Source organism: Phoxinus phoxinus (genome assembly GCF_949152265.1).
Source record: "Phoxinus phoxinus genome assembly, chromosome: 4".
Lineage (NCBI taxonomy): Eukaryota > Metazoa > Chordata > Actinopteri > Cypriniformes > Leuciscidae > Phoxinus > Phoxinus phoxinus.
This window is the reverse complement of record NC_136879.1, coordinates 39,756,750-39,770,422: the sequence shown is the minus strand read 5'-3', so window position 1 is coordinate 39,770,422 and position 13,673 is coordinate 39,756,750. Positions and strand designations below refer to the sequence as shown.

At 42.1% G+C, this 13,673-nt stretch overlaps 1 protein-coding gene across 1 annotated transcript; it reads right to left on the bottom strand.

Moving 5' to 3' along the window:
• Window positions 1–2,609: 2,609 nt before the first annotated feature.
• Window positions 2,610–10,019, bottom strand: LOC306996937 (uncharacterized protein). Its single transcript, XM_079609890.1, has 7 exons — window positions 8,682–10,019; window positions 7,753–7,865; window positions 6,258–6,707; window positions 5,780–6,157; window positions 5,179–5,248; window positions 4,773–4,941; window positions 2,610–2,743 (listed from the first exon to the last, which is right to left on the bottom strand). The coding sequence occupies exons 1-7, from the start codon at window positions 8,887–8,889 to the stop codon at window positions 2,620–2,622; spliced, it is 1,512 nt and encodes a 503-aa protein (XP_079466016.1). The 5' UTR covers window positions 8,890–10,019; the 3' UTR covers window positions 2,610–2,619.
• Between the last annotated feature and the right edge of the window lie 3,654 nt (window positions 10,020–13,673).

Here is a 13,673-nt window from a genome sequence, read left to right as displayed (position 1 = left end):
TCTCCGAGGTGGCTAATTCGTACAAATTCATAAAATTTTAGCTAAATCGTACATATTTAATGAGTTGCCAAATTTGTATGAATTTGTACGAATGACCTCGCCCCTACACCTACCCTTCACGTAGGTTTAGACAAATCATACAAATTCATACGAATTAGCCCTTTTAATCACTCGTATGAATTTGTACGAAATGGTCATGAGATAGCGTTGGTCTTGGTAGACCATATTAAATTCAGTCACATTTGCTCTTGTTTGTTTGTGGTCACATGACTGCACAAAATGACTCTCTTTCAGGCTTTTAGTTCAAAAGAGTGAACATTTAGAAACATATTGATACATTTGTATGTTGTTTATGTCACATTTCTTTAATGAGATTGATCATTTACATTGTTAGAAATTTCTTGTAATTTTACAGGAAATTCCTGGCTAATAGTTGCCGTAAATTTTCTGTAAACAGTATACAGGACTGTTATTGTAAAATAACTACAACAAGGAACTGTACTAGAATTTCCTGTAATTTCACAGGATAGAATACTGTAAATATTACAGCAAAATGTTTTATTTACGGCAACTCAGTAGCCAGGAATTTCCTGTAATTTTAAGGATTTCCTGTAATTTCGCAGGACAGAATATTGTAAATGATACAATTAAATGTTGTAACTTGGATAAATGTCCTCTTTCAGACTTCTGCAAAGAAAAACAAAACACTTAGTATTTTTTAATATATACTTTTATTTTCTCTTAAAACAGATGAGAAACCAGAGTGCACAATGCACAAACACTCTACTGTACCAAACTGGTTGAACATGTCCCCTGCCCACTAATGTCCTCTAATACCCCCTGCCCACTAATGTCCTCTAATACCCTCTGCCCACTAATGTCCTCTAATACCCTCTGCCCACTAATGTCCCCTAATGCCCCCTGCCCACTAATACCCCCTGCCCACTAATGTCCTCTAATGCCCCCTGCCCACTAATGTCCCCTAATGCCCCCTGCCCACTAATACCCTCTGCCCACTAATGTCCCCTAATGCCCCCTGCCCACTAATACCCTCTGCCCACTAATGTCCCCTAATGCCCCCTGCCCACTAATACCCTCTGCCCACTAATGTCCCCTAATGCCCCCTGCCCACTAATACCCTCTGCCCACTAATGTCCTCTAATACCCTCTGCCCACTAATGTCCCCTAATGCCCCCTGCCCACTAATCCCCCCTGCCCACTAATGTCCCCTAATCCCCCCTGCCCACTAATGTCCCCTGCCCACTAATGTCCCCTGCCCACTAATGTCCCCTGCCCACTAATGTCCCCTAATCCCCCCTGCCCACTAATGTCCCCTGCCCACTAATGTCCCCTAATGCCCCCTGCCCACTAATGCCCCCTGCCCACTAATGTCCCCTGCCCACTAATTTCCCCTAATGTCCCCTGCCCACTAATTTCCCCTAATGTCCCCTGCCCACTAATGTCCCCTGCCCACTAATGTCCCCTGCCCACTAATGTCCCCTGCCCACTAATGTCCCCTGCCCACTAATGTCCCCTAATGCCCCCTGCCCACTAATGTCCCCTAATGTCCCCTGCCCACTAATGTCCCCTGCCCACTAATGTCCCCTAATGTCCCCTGCCCACTAATGATGTCCCCTGCCCACTAATGTCCTCTAATACCCTCTGCCCACTAATGTCCCTAATACCCCCTGCCCACTAATGTCCTCTAATACCCCCTGCCCACTAATGTCCTCTAATACCCCCTGCCCACTAATGTCCTCTAATGTCCCCTGCCCACTAATGTCCTCTAATACCCCCTGCCCACTAATGTCCTCTAATACCCCCTGCCCACTAATGTCCTCTAATGTACCCTGCCCACTAATGTCCTCTAATGTCCCCTGCCCACTAATGTCCTCTAATACCCCCTGCCCACTAATGTCATCTAATGTCCCCTGCCCACTAATGTCCTCTAATGTCCCCTGCCCACTAATGTCCTCTAATGTCCCCTGCCCACTAATGTCCTCTAATACCCCCTGCCCACTAATGTCCTCTAATACCCCCTGCCCACTAATGTCCTCTAATGTCCTCTGCCCACTAATGTCCTCTAATACCCCCTGCCCACTAATGTCCTCTAATGTCCCCTGCCCACTAATGTCCTCTAATGTCCCCTGCCCACTAATGTCCTCTAATACCCCCTGCCCACTAATGTCCTCTAATGTACCCTGCCCACTAATGTCCTCTAATACCCCCTGCCCACTAATGTCCCCTAATGCCCCCTGCCCACTAATGTCCCTAATACCCCCTGCCCACTAATGTCCTCTAATGCCCCCTGCCCACTAATGTCCCTAATACCCCCTGCCCACTAATGTCCTCTAATGTCCCCTGCCCACTAATGTCCTCTAATGTCCCCTGCCCACTAATGTCCTCTAATACCCCCTGCCCACTAATGTCCCTAATACCCCCTGCCCACTAATGTCCTCTAATGTCCCCTGCCCACTAATGTCCTCTAATACCCCCTGCCCACTAATGTCCTCTAATACCCCCTGCCCACTAATGTCCTCTAATACCCCCTGCCCACTAATGTCCCCTAATGCCCCCTGCCCACTAATGTCCCTAATACCCCCTGCCCACTAATGTCCTCTAATGCCCCCTGCCCACCAATTCAAAATCCAGCAGTTTCCTCAAAAGTGTGCAAACTGGTGCGTTCAGCCCTCGCTTTTTCTCTGCCTTGCTGCCCGTCTGGGGATTTATGCCGCAAAAGGCTCTGAAAACAGGGGGAAAAACACACTTATCAGGTAACATTTAAGACTGATATGACATGGTCATAACCATGACATGAAACATTAAGGGATCTTTATGAATGAATGAGTGCTTGTGTGTGAGAGACTGAGAGTCATCGTAGGCTATATGAGTATGTGTGTGTCTGTGGCTTGGCACGAACGATGCAAGGGTCTGCGATGCGAGTGCACCGGTTGGAGTGGTGTGCATCGGATATAAATTGGGCTGAAACCGTGATGCATCTCCCTTTAAAAGCTTTGCCAAATATGATTTCCTATTTTATATAGGCCTGTATATTTTTTTATTATTATTTTCATTCAATTTACTTTCATAATTATCTCAGCCATTTCCCAAACGAGCAGACTATTAGATGCGGAGGGGTAGGTCTATTTTCAGGTCAAAATTCATGAGCATTGTTTACAAATAGAAATATCTCTAAACCGTGATTCTAACACCCGAGCTACACCGGGCCTCTACACGCGCATTACGCTGAATTCTACACACTCGTAGATTCAACTGATATCACCGATTCTGGCTACACCAGGAACACAAATAAAATAGGCTTTAAAATAGGAATTGGTTCTATTTTTCCACACACTCGCACAACACGCATCTGCGAGACAGAGAACACGTTCATCTTGTTGGATAGCTGCACGTTGTTATAGCTTCTGATTGGCTAAACACTTTTTTTTTTTGTGAGAGCTGCCATAGGTTTTGGGGAACTCAAAAATGATAAACCTTTCCGAATTTCTATCCTGATGAAAATTTCTTCACAACCGTGTCACGCCGGAGATCCGGCACGGTGCTGGAATACTTTAACCCCTGAGTGTGTGCATGTGAGAGTTTGAGTGAGTGTCTGTGTGTGCGATCGTCAACCCTCTCTCCCCATCCCCTCTCATGCCTCTCCTCACTCATCCCTTTCTCACTAAATTGCATAGCATAATTTGAGTTTTTTCTTATTCCTGCAAAGCAATGTGTAAAATCTGATCACTCAAAATGCGAAGTAATATGTTTTTGTATTAAATGGGCCGGGGTGACTTACTCACATCCCTAACTCTAACAAAAAATGTAAATTACAGAAAAGTTATAAACATTGATTAAGATCCCTTCATATATCAAGTCATTGCTTATGGAGGTATATTTGACTCAAATCAACTGAACACCTGTGACAGTGCGATTTGTAGTTGTAGAGAAAAGCCACACATGTGTATCAGTGAATATGAAGTAACAGAGAGAAATGTTTTAAGAGTTGCAAACTTGTAGACTTTTTTCTCTCTCCCACAAACACAACACGACAGTTACACCTTCTCAAATTCTTCATTGCAGGTTCACAAATCCTATTCTACAAATCACAAATTAAGAAACTCGTACGCTCACATTTGATACAATTGCTGCAGTGAATATGGTGCAAAACGCATTTACACACACACCCGCATGGATTGGATGTGAATTCATCCAATGAGTTGCACACTTGAAGAATATTTCTTGTATGTTTCTAGCACAAACACAAGTACATAACTACAGCTGCTTGAATCTGCTGCAACGAATCTCAAACACTGTTTTTCGCTTTCAAGTGACAAGTTTTGCGCGCTGTCCATTTTGCACCGTGATATTTGGTTCAAAAGTGAGTTGTACATCTGTAGAGGCAGTGGGTAGAGCCCACATTAATATTCATGAGTTTCCCGTTCATGCGCATGTCTAACCTGCGGGAAACTCATGAATATTAATGTGGGCTCTACCCACTGCCTCTACAGATGTACAACTCACTTTTGAACCAAATATCACGGTGCAAAATGGACAGCGCGCAAAACTTGTCACTTGAAAGAGAGAAAAAAGTCTACAAGTTTGCAACTCTTAAAACATTTCTCTCTGTTACTTCATATTCACTGATACACATGTGTGGCTTTTCTCTACAACTACAAATCGCACTGTCACAGGTGTTCAGTTGATTTGAGTCAAATATACCTCCATAATTGCTATGATCGTTTTCATGACAGTGCCATGTTTAAACTCACCTCTGAATGAATTCAAGTGTGCTTGCGGCTTCTGGTGGATATTGCAAATTAAAGATATAGTAGGCAGCGAAGACTGCTGCCAAGCCATGCAGGAGGTTGCTGTGGGGCCCCATAACACATGCGCCTTCCATGGACATAATCCACATGTCAGCGCTGCGCAGTATCTCTCCTGAAACCCATTAACAATATGATAACTAAAAGCTGCACAACACACTATTGCCACCTAACATTAATTCATTAATGTTCTAGTGGAGAAAGACTTGCAAACCTCCACTTGAACATTATTATCTCCTTTGACCACAGCACCCTCCATCAACAAAAAAATACTTTTTAGGCGCAACAGTCCTCCCTCAACCACATGAATTCATTAAATAATTAACTTCTACAAAATAAGGGAAGATTATACCTGGTACAACTAATCGAGGCGTGCTTGGCAGGTTGACAGCTCTCTCGATATCGGCAACAGTGGCAGAGGGCTGGAGAATAAAAAACACAAGTTAACCATGAGTAAGTAGAGTAAACAACGACAAAGAAAACTTGCCCCAAAAGCTGTAATGTTCTACTCAATACCAAGGGGGAAATCAGCTTCAATTTATGGTGCCAAATGTAGAAACAGCTGCACATGGCAAATATATATTTTTTTAATATAGATGCCATGTCAATAAAACAGTAAATTTAAATTATTTTATGAACTACATGGCAGGAAGCAATGGCTAACCCATCAGAGTATAGCCTGGATCAGACCACGGACTCCGCCCACTTCGCTGAGTAGGCTCCGTCTTGGGTCTGCATTCCCCATTCAGAGCAACGACTACAGCCAGACCGGAAGAATGTTAGCCCAATGAGCGCTGGGAGTGGATGGGACTAAACGTGATGAACCAATCAGCCGATGGCCCATTTTTGACTGATTTCTGGTAATTAACAATTACAAAATAGCAGGACAGAGATGGGAGGGAGGGAGTGAGGGAATGGTTAATTTATGTATAAACACTGCAAGTTATACTCACATCAGCCGTAAGGAAGATACCATCCTCCTCCTTGAAGTGAGCAAGCAGGCACATGATGGTGCAGATAGCTTTGTTGCCACTCTCTTCATTGTAGGCTTCCAGAACCTTCCCCACTCCTGGTGTCTTCTGCTGTTGGAAGTACTCTATGATGTTCTGACTTCTGTTGTCTATGGCAGCTGGCAGCTTCTCCTGGATAGGAATTCCGGTCAGCTCACTGAAATGCGAGAACAGGCCCTTCAAGGAGAAGAGAAAGGGCCAGTCATCCTTAATTTTTGAGATGCTGTGTGGAGGGTCAGCATTGAGATCACAACGCTGGAGAATGTAGGTTATCTGAAGCCATCTCTGAAGCGCTCCTCTCTCCACGCCTGACATTCCTTCCTAGGGGTGGGGGGAGTCAAAATTTGGATGCATCAATACTCAAAAATAAAATATAGGTTTGTGCCTAAGGATGCCTAAATATAATTTCCACTATTCCTACCTGGGAATATAGCTGCTGCATCTGAGTCTTCATCTCTTGTAGGGTTTTATCAGTCTCCCCTGAGGGGAGTTCTTGAGGTGCCCATCGGACACATCCATATTGATCAACAGGACCTCTTCCATTTGTACTCGCCTGGCGATTGCTGTGTTTATTCTTCCTTAACCGTGCCAATGTGTTGTTTCGGTTGACGTGCTCGATTCTGGTTTTTACTTGCTGGACGAGCGATGCCCCAGCTGTATTTTCATCATCATCCACATCCCCAAAACATGTGGGGTACTTCTGTATTATATCGTTTACAACTTTCAAACAGATCCCTCTCTTTGGATTTGCATTGTGCACCCTCATTTGATCGACAAGCTCTCTGACCATCGCTCTTCTGGCAGCAGGATTCGGTCTAGTAGAATTTGCAATGGCTGACTGGATCTCTGACGTCATCTTCTCCCAGTTAACCTTCAAGGATGCAAACAGAAAATGGCGAAAAAAAGAGAGAAGGATACAAGGATATAAGCTTTTAAGGGTGCATTTATAGTAAATTTCAGCATCAGACTCAAACGAAGCAGTGATTATAAATGTAATCTAAGACATCTAATAGGCCTGTCTGTAGCCAGTTGTTGAGATTTCCACTAAGTGGCCTGTCAAAAACGATCGTAAGAGCTAAGTGGCTCCAAAGAAGTTTTTTTCCAGGATTTTTCAAAGACAATTGAGATGCCTGAACGCGATTTGAACATTAGGCTATATGAATTTTTATCTAATCCTCCTCACTCCCTACAATAGAACAAAGCAAGAAATTAACTCACAGGGAAATGGGGTACCTTAGGCTAAGTTCTGCGTTATGTTTGTGATCCAAAATATAGCCTGCAATAGATGCTTTTACAGAACCCTGTAGCTTAGTATTTTAATCTCTCTCTCTTTCTCTCTGATGTAGGCTAGGCATACGTCACCAACATTACACCTCGCTGTGTAAGCAGGTTGAGTTGCAGTCTATCTGCAATAAATGTAAAATTTAATATTTTGTGATATGGGGGAAATGGGCCTAAGTGAAGCATTAACTGTCCACAAAAGCATACCTAGGAGAGTTGATCATATGTTCCATCCTACACGAACGCACCTAGGAATTCCTGATCATAGACAGGCTTCTCGCTGCGTCACTTTGAAAACGAAAACGAGGCTGAGGTTAACATGGCCACGACGTGAATAAGGCGAATCGGTCCAACAAAGTGGCATTCACCGAAGACAGTGGCTGATGTTTACATCATACCAATAATGTACAAAACGTAGCCTACTCAGCCCATTCTATTCTATTTATTATTGTTTTCATTTTTATTTTTAACGTGTCCAATCTTATAACAAAATCTGAGAAAAAACAAACATTGGCCATTGCCATCGGCCAACGGCCACATTGCTATTTTGAACATCGGCCCAGAATTTTGCCATCGGTGCATCCCTATCGAGTAAAATAGAAATATATTTTAGGAATCGCCAAGACCTGCCCCACCTTAAAATGTACAGGCCATGGTGTGCGTGGTGAGGGCATTGGGTTGGACGTTCGGGGTGTCTCAGGTGAGGATAGTTGTGGAGAACCAGGAGGAGACAGGGCTGAGAAGGAACCTGAAAAAATATTTACCATTAGACCCCTATGATCCAGACATATTATGGTGTATTTAAACACCAATCATATTTTCTATAAAATAAAACCATTAATTTTTCCATTTATTTCAAACTTTTTGTTGTGGTAGCCCCAAAAAAACAACTGTAGAAAGCCACCTGACAGCCAAGGTCACATCATGTCACGCTTAAAAAAAAATTTGATTGGTGACCAGGGTGGCGACTTTTAGGGCACAAAACGAAAGTGGATTTCACAATCTGCCAAACACATCAGTTACTACATCACGCCGCAATCATACCGTATAAAAAAAATCACACCATCATCACAATCATATTGGAATACTTACACAATCCTAAATTCAAATAACACATTAACCTACATAACACAAAGCACACTCAGGGCATAGTTCATGAAATAGGCTAGTAAGGCTACATAATCAATACATTTTTACCGGGTATGATGGGGTGGCTATGGCAGAGAGGCTATGATGGTGGAGCAATGATGGGAGTGGCACCATAAAAGTAGTCTAGAGATCGCATAGTTAAGAGATTAGGGGTGCGTTCATAAATTAACTCTGAGCGCAGTTTCCAAACCATCAATAGTGTAGCAGAGCGTGCTCGGAGTGAATTTACAAATGCACCCTAGGTTTACAAGTTCAACTGTGAACATTTTGATGTGTAGCCTAATATACTTAGAATTAAAAACAGTTGAATCATTAAATAGGATGAAGGATAAAAGTGCCTTGTGTCACTCCATGCAGACGACCACCACCATCCCGGAACCACCCATAGAACCCGAACCACCCAACCTACGGTTACCTTGAGATGAAAAGGCATGGAGAAGCTTTCTAGACTGGACCACACGGAGAAAGGGCAGAAGATTTTCTTCACTTAGAAGGCTCATGTCCTCCTTGTTCTCCACACCAAGTTCCTCCAGGCCTGCCATCAAGGTAGTTACTGTGTCTGCGGGGAGGTCCGGAAGTACTGCCAAGACAGCCCTCCTGAGCTCCTCCTGTGCTGCAGCCATGTCTCTGCAAAGGAGTGATGGAGACAGATCATTGTAATGTCACACATTGTGTAGGCTGGCAAAGGATAATAATCCAGTAGATCATCATGCCTCATGCAAACAAACTGCTCTTGAGGTGTCCCCAAAACACTATAGACCCCAATGTCCCTCAACTTAACAAAACAATATTTTTCTGAGACAAAGGACACAGAGCCATGGTGCACAATGACCAGCTCTATCTTTCCAACCTCCAACTCTTCTTCAGTTTTCCCCAGCAAAATAAACATGCCCTTTTTGTATAATGTGCCCTTCACCGTCACTGTGTGAGATGCTACTGTATCTTTAGATTCAAAATGCAAACCAACAACAGCCTCTCGGATTTTGTCGCTGTAGTCATTTACATAGAATGTCATCTCTTTATCCAGTAACACACTCGGCTGAAACATTTCACCTGCACTCAAGTATGCCTGGAAGAGCTGGTGTCTCTCTGCGACTGTCTTGCAGATGTTCTTGAAATTATGTAACTTCCTAGCACATCTTTTGAAGAATGTGTGCTTACTCTCAAACCTGAGAGTCCAAAGGCGAATAAGGGGACCAAAGTGGGTAATGAGCTCTGGATAATGAAGTAAATAGTGGTGTTTGGGCTTCAGGGGCTCATTGGGAAAAAGCTGCCTTCGAAAGTAGATATACTCCTCAATGAGTATTTTAAGATAAGCAACCTGATCTGTAGTGATTGCTGGTGCACAAATGAGCTCTACAATTTCTCTGAGCTGCAGCACAAGTTGCCAGAAAGCATTCTCACATGGATTCCTAATCCTATCTCCTATCATGAGAGGGAGCAAACGCAGGAAGCACCAGTTCTGGACTGCATGTCCACTAAGTCTTCTGCTACCTGGTGAAACATCGGCTGGTTTGTCCTGGGCATCATTTCCCTGATAGTTGAACTGATCTTTGCACCTGTTGAGTTGTGTATAGTTGAAATGTTTCTCCTCAACTAGATGACCAATCAACAAACTAAGGTCACAGGAAACAATGCCTTCAAACAGGTCATGGCCAAGACATGGGGGTAATCCAGGCTGGCAAACATGAAAGAAGGACAGTTGGTTAAAAGGAGAGTTTGACTTGATACCACATTCAGAATTTGTACCAGTGTTTTCTAATTCTTGTAGATGATTCAGAAAAGACTGTTCTGTACGCTTGTTGCCACATAATAATGGAGAGCTCTCAAAACTTGATCTTTTTATTTCACAATACCTGCAGAAATAATGGCTCACACTAAAGTTCTCAACAAATCCGCCAATACCGTGAGACCCTAAATTGTCACCCGAAATTGCACACAGTCGACCTCTGACAATTTGTCCATTATTTATCTCGATGCCAGTTTCCTCAAGAGCTTTCAGGTCTTTAATGAGGGGCTCAAATACCTTGTCCATCCCAAAATATTTGAAGTCCTGCTCCTTACACAAGAGAACAAGCTGCATTTGATCTATGGATGATCTGTTATGAGGCAAAATATCTGTTAAAGTGAGATAAACTGCTAGAATCTTGTGTTTCTTTTTAGAAGAACCAAGTGGATTAACCACTTCAAATGCATCCTGATAAAGTATAAGACCAAGAGAAGATGGCTCCGCTTTAAATAAAGGGTTGCACTGAGCTCCCTTCCCATCATTTACATCCTGGAAAATACCCTCTGATGATGGTTGGGAACGTGTTGCTGCATACTGTTCCTGCATGGACTTGCTTTTAAAAAGTGCAGCCAATGTTTCTTTAATAGGCACATACTGGGCAAACGATTCCTTACCTTTCTCATTGATACCTAATAATTGAGGCACCGGCTCAACATAATTAAAATGTTTTTTAAAAACCGTCTTTCTTTTCTGGTCTGTGCTCAAAGGCCCACTGTTACAGGCTGTGAGGAGATCGCCTTTTCTCATTTCATCCATAATGTTACTAATTGTGGCCTCTGGGATTCCAAGGACAGTTAGTTTCTCACTCAAGGTATTAAGCAGATTTGTCAGACTGATATGATGGACATCTTGATATCCCTCAATAATAGTTTGTATTGTAGTAGCCGGCAATAGTAGTTTAGCCTGAAGTTTTAGATAGAAAAGTGTGATATTCTGAAGAAAGAGGGATTCATCAACTGCAACAGGCACATCTTGCTCATCATCAGAATAATTAACGTTAGATGGTTCACACTCACTCACTGATTCACTGGCAACAGGTCTTTCTACATTAGAGGGATTTTCTACATGTTCAACACTGTCATTGCGGTGCTTCTTAGAAAGATGGGATGCAAAACTCGACAAAACAGAGAACCTTCTATCACATCCTCTAAATGGGCATTCAATGTGTAACCCTTCACGCAAATGTGACCTCAAGTGACAAACTAGTAAAGATGATGTTTCACACCTTACTGCACAAAAGTCACACTGTATAGGAGTACATGGTCGCTGACTATTCCTCAAAGGCACATCTGGTTTGTGGTCTCTGTACATGTGAGCTTTAAGTACAGGAATTTTAACATACTGTCTGGAGCATTCAGGCACACCACACTGATACCTGTAATTAGCACTATTACTATGCAACTTAATGTGCTGAGTAAACTCGCAAACTCTATTAAATTCCTTACCACATGTGCTAAACTTGCAAATAAACATTTTGGACTGTTGCTGAGTGAAGTTTGCTAGCAGCTAGCTAACGTTAGTTGGCTGCTGGTCTAGCTCACCCTCATAACACGTGGTTGTCTGAAAATGTTCGACAAAACAGCGAAACAGAAAAAAAAAAGATAGAAATATATATATACGATATTGTTAAATCTGTTCTTGATATATTATAAGAAAATAGCAAACATACAAGCTACCTTTTACGGCTAACTAACCAATTCACTGACAGGAGACAGACGTGACGTTCTTCTCAGAAGTCAAGTGCGCAATAAAAAACTTTCCACAGAGCACCGGACTTTCAGCAAGTGCAGAAAGTTGAGAAGAGACCTTTCACGATAAGCACTTGGAAACCATTTTTCTAAGATGCACGTGCGCAGTTCAGTTTAAGATTTTACACCTTTTCTAGCTAGATTACAAACACAAAAATTGCTCAAAAATTACGTTCGAATATTCCCTCTAAAAAAACACATATATTCGAACATCTGGTTGCGCATTTTGTCAATGACGCACATTACGTCAATAACAGGACAAATTAATACAAAGATACATAACTACTTGTATAGGTCGTTTATTTAAGTTTAAACCTATTTGACAACGTATTACCTACACAAAAACAAGTAGCTAAATCAACTAATGGCAGACCTCACTCTCGCTCGCACTCTTCTATCTCGCCCTTACAGCTCTCTGCGCATAACGGTTTAAACAAACAACAACAATAAACAAATGATGAGTGCTGATCAACAGTTTTGTGCAAGCAATTTGAGGTCGCGACTCTTGTCCCAAATATAGCAGGCTTCATTCAGTGATTGAAGTTTTACAGTATATAGAACCGACATTGAACGCTCCAAGCGAGCTGTGCTGTGGTAACTTAACGTTAAACATGGAACTTTTCCTTGACATGAAACGGTAAATAATCAAACCAGTGGGAGCCTGCAGTGCATGAAAGTGCTGTAACGTTATCTAACCTAAGTTACTTTATTCATGCAATATCCAGGCAGCGCGCCCATTCGGAAAGCAGACAGCCGCGCCTCTGCTACGGTACCGCGGGCGTGTTTTTCCACATTCGAATAACATATTAATTTTCACCTTCGAAATTCTGTTTTTAAAACTATTCGAATATATATTCGAATTTAGAATATTCGTTGACAGCCCTAAATGACAGTCGAGCTAGCTAGCCAATCCATCCAAACAGTGAAAAAACATGTTGACGTTACTTCAGGCAGATTAAAAATAGCATCAATTTGTGAACAAGGTAACTTAGCTAACGTTAGCAAAGTTCTAACGTTACCAGTAAATTACATACCTGATTTCAATGGACTGATGGAGGAAGAGACGCGTTAATAACGTTATAAAAGCACCTATTTCTGCCCATGCCCTATTTCCAATTTAGCAAGCGGACAGCTGACTTTATGTTAGCTAACGGTAATCAAAGCAGACGAAACCGCCACCATCCACTCAGATAAGCAGAACGAATAACGTTAGCAGCTATTATATCTATTATATAAAATACATATGTAAGGGTAACAGTAAGTTACATAACGTGAAGTTAACTTACCTTCGTCTCAGAATGTTTGCTGCTTCTTCTTTTTGAATGTTGGTGATGGCTTGTGTCCCAGAATGTTTGCTTCTTCTTGAATGATGGTGATCTCCCAGAATGTTCGTTTAGAACTAACCGCCTAAAAATTCAAAATTCAGACCGCGGTGATTCCATGATGCAACGCGGTGGCTGTAAAACTATTGTAAAACTCCGCGTTTACAGTGTAGTTACAATAATAATACAGGACTGTCCAATAATTTCCCATGATGCATTGCCATTTACAGTAAAAACACAAATACAATACATTGTTGTAAGATTTACTGTAGAAATTACATCAATTGCTAACAGTGTATATACTGTCTCAGAAATGCTGTTTGTTACCTGTTACACTTAGGCAGAAATGCCATTAAAAATAACAAAAATGCCCCCCAAATTCAAGATATTGGGCTAACAAATATGTAATTTTCCTGTGTTTTTATATTTACATGGAACAACTCAAGCATCATAAGCAACATAAAATCAAGAGTGCTGTTTTCCCGAATATCAAATTCATTGTAAATGTGACATTACACAACTGCTCCGTGACCAAGTTATTAATGGGT

Bases quoted from the DNA above. Each gene is read 5' to 3' on its own strand.
- LOC306996937 (XM_079609890.1), bottom strand. From the start codon at position 8,889: ATGGCTGCAGCACAGGAGGAGCTCAGGAGGGCTGTCTTGGCAGTACTT. The intron at 7,866-8,681 runs GTAACCGTAGGT...ATATTTTTTCAG, and splicing joins CCATGCCTTTTCATCTCAAG to GTTCCTTCTCAGCCCTGTCT. The intron at 5,249-5,779 runs GTGAGTATAACT...TTTATTCTCCAG, and splicing joins GTATCTTCCTTACGGCTGAT to CCCTCTGCCACTGTTGCCGA.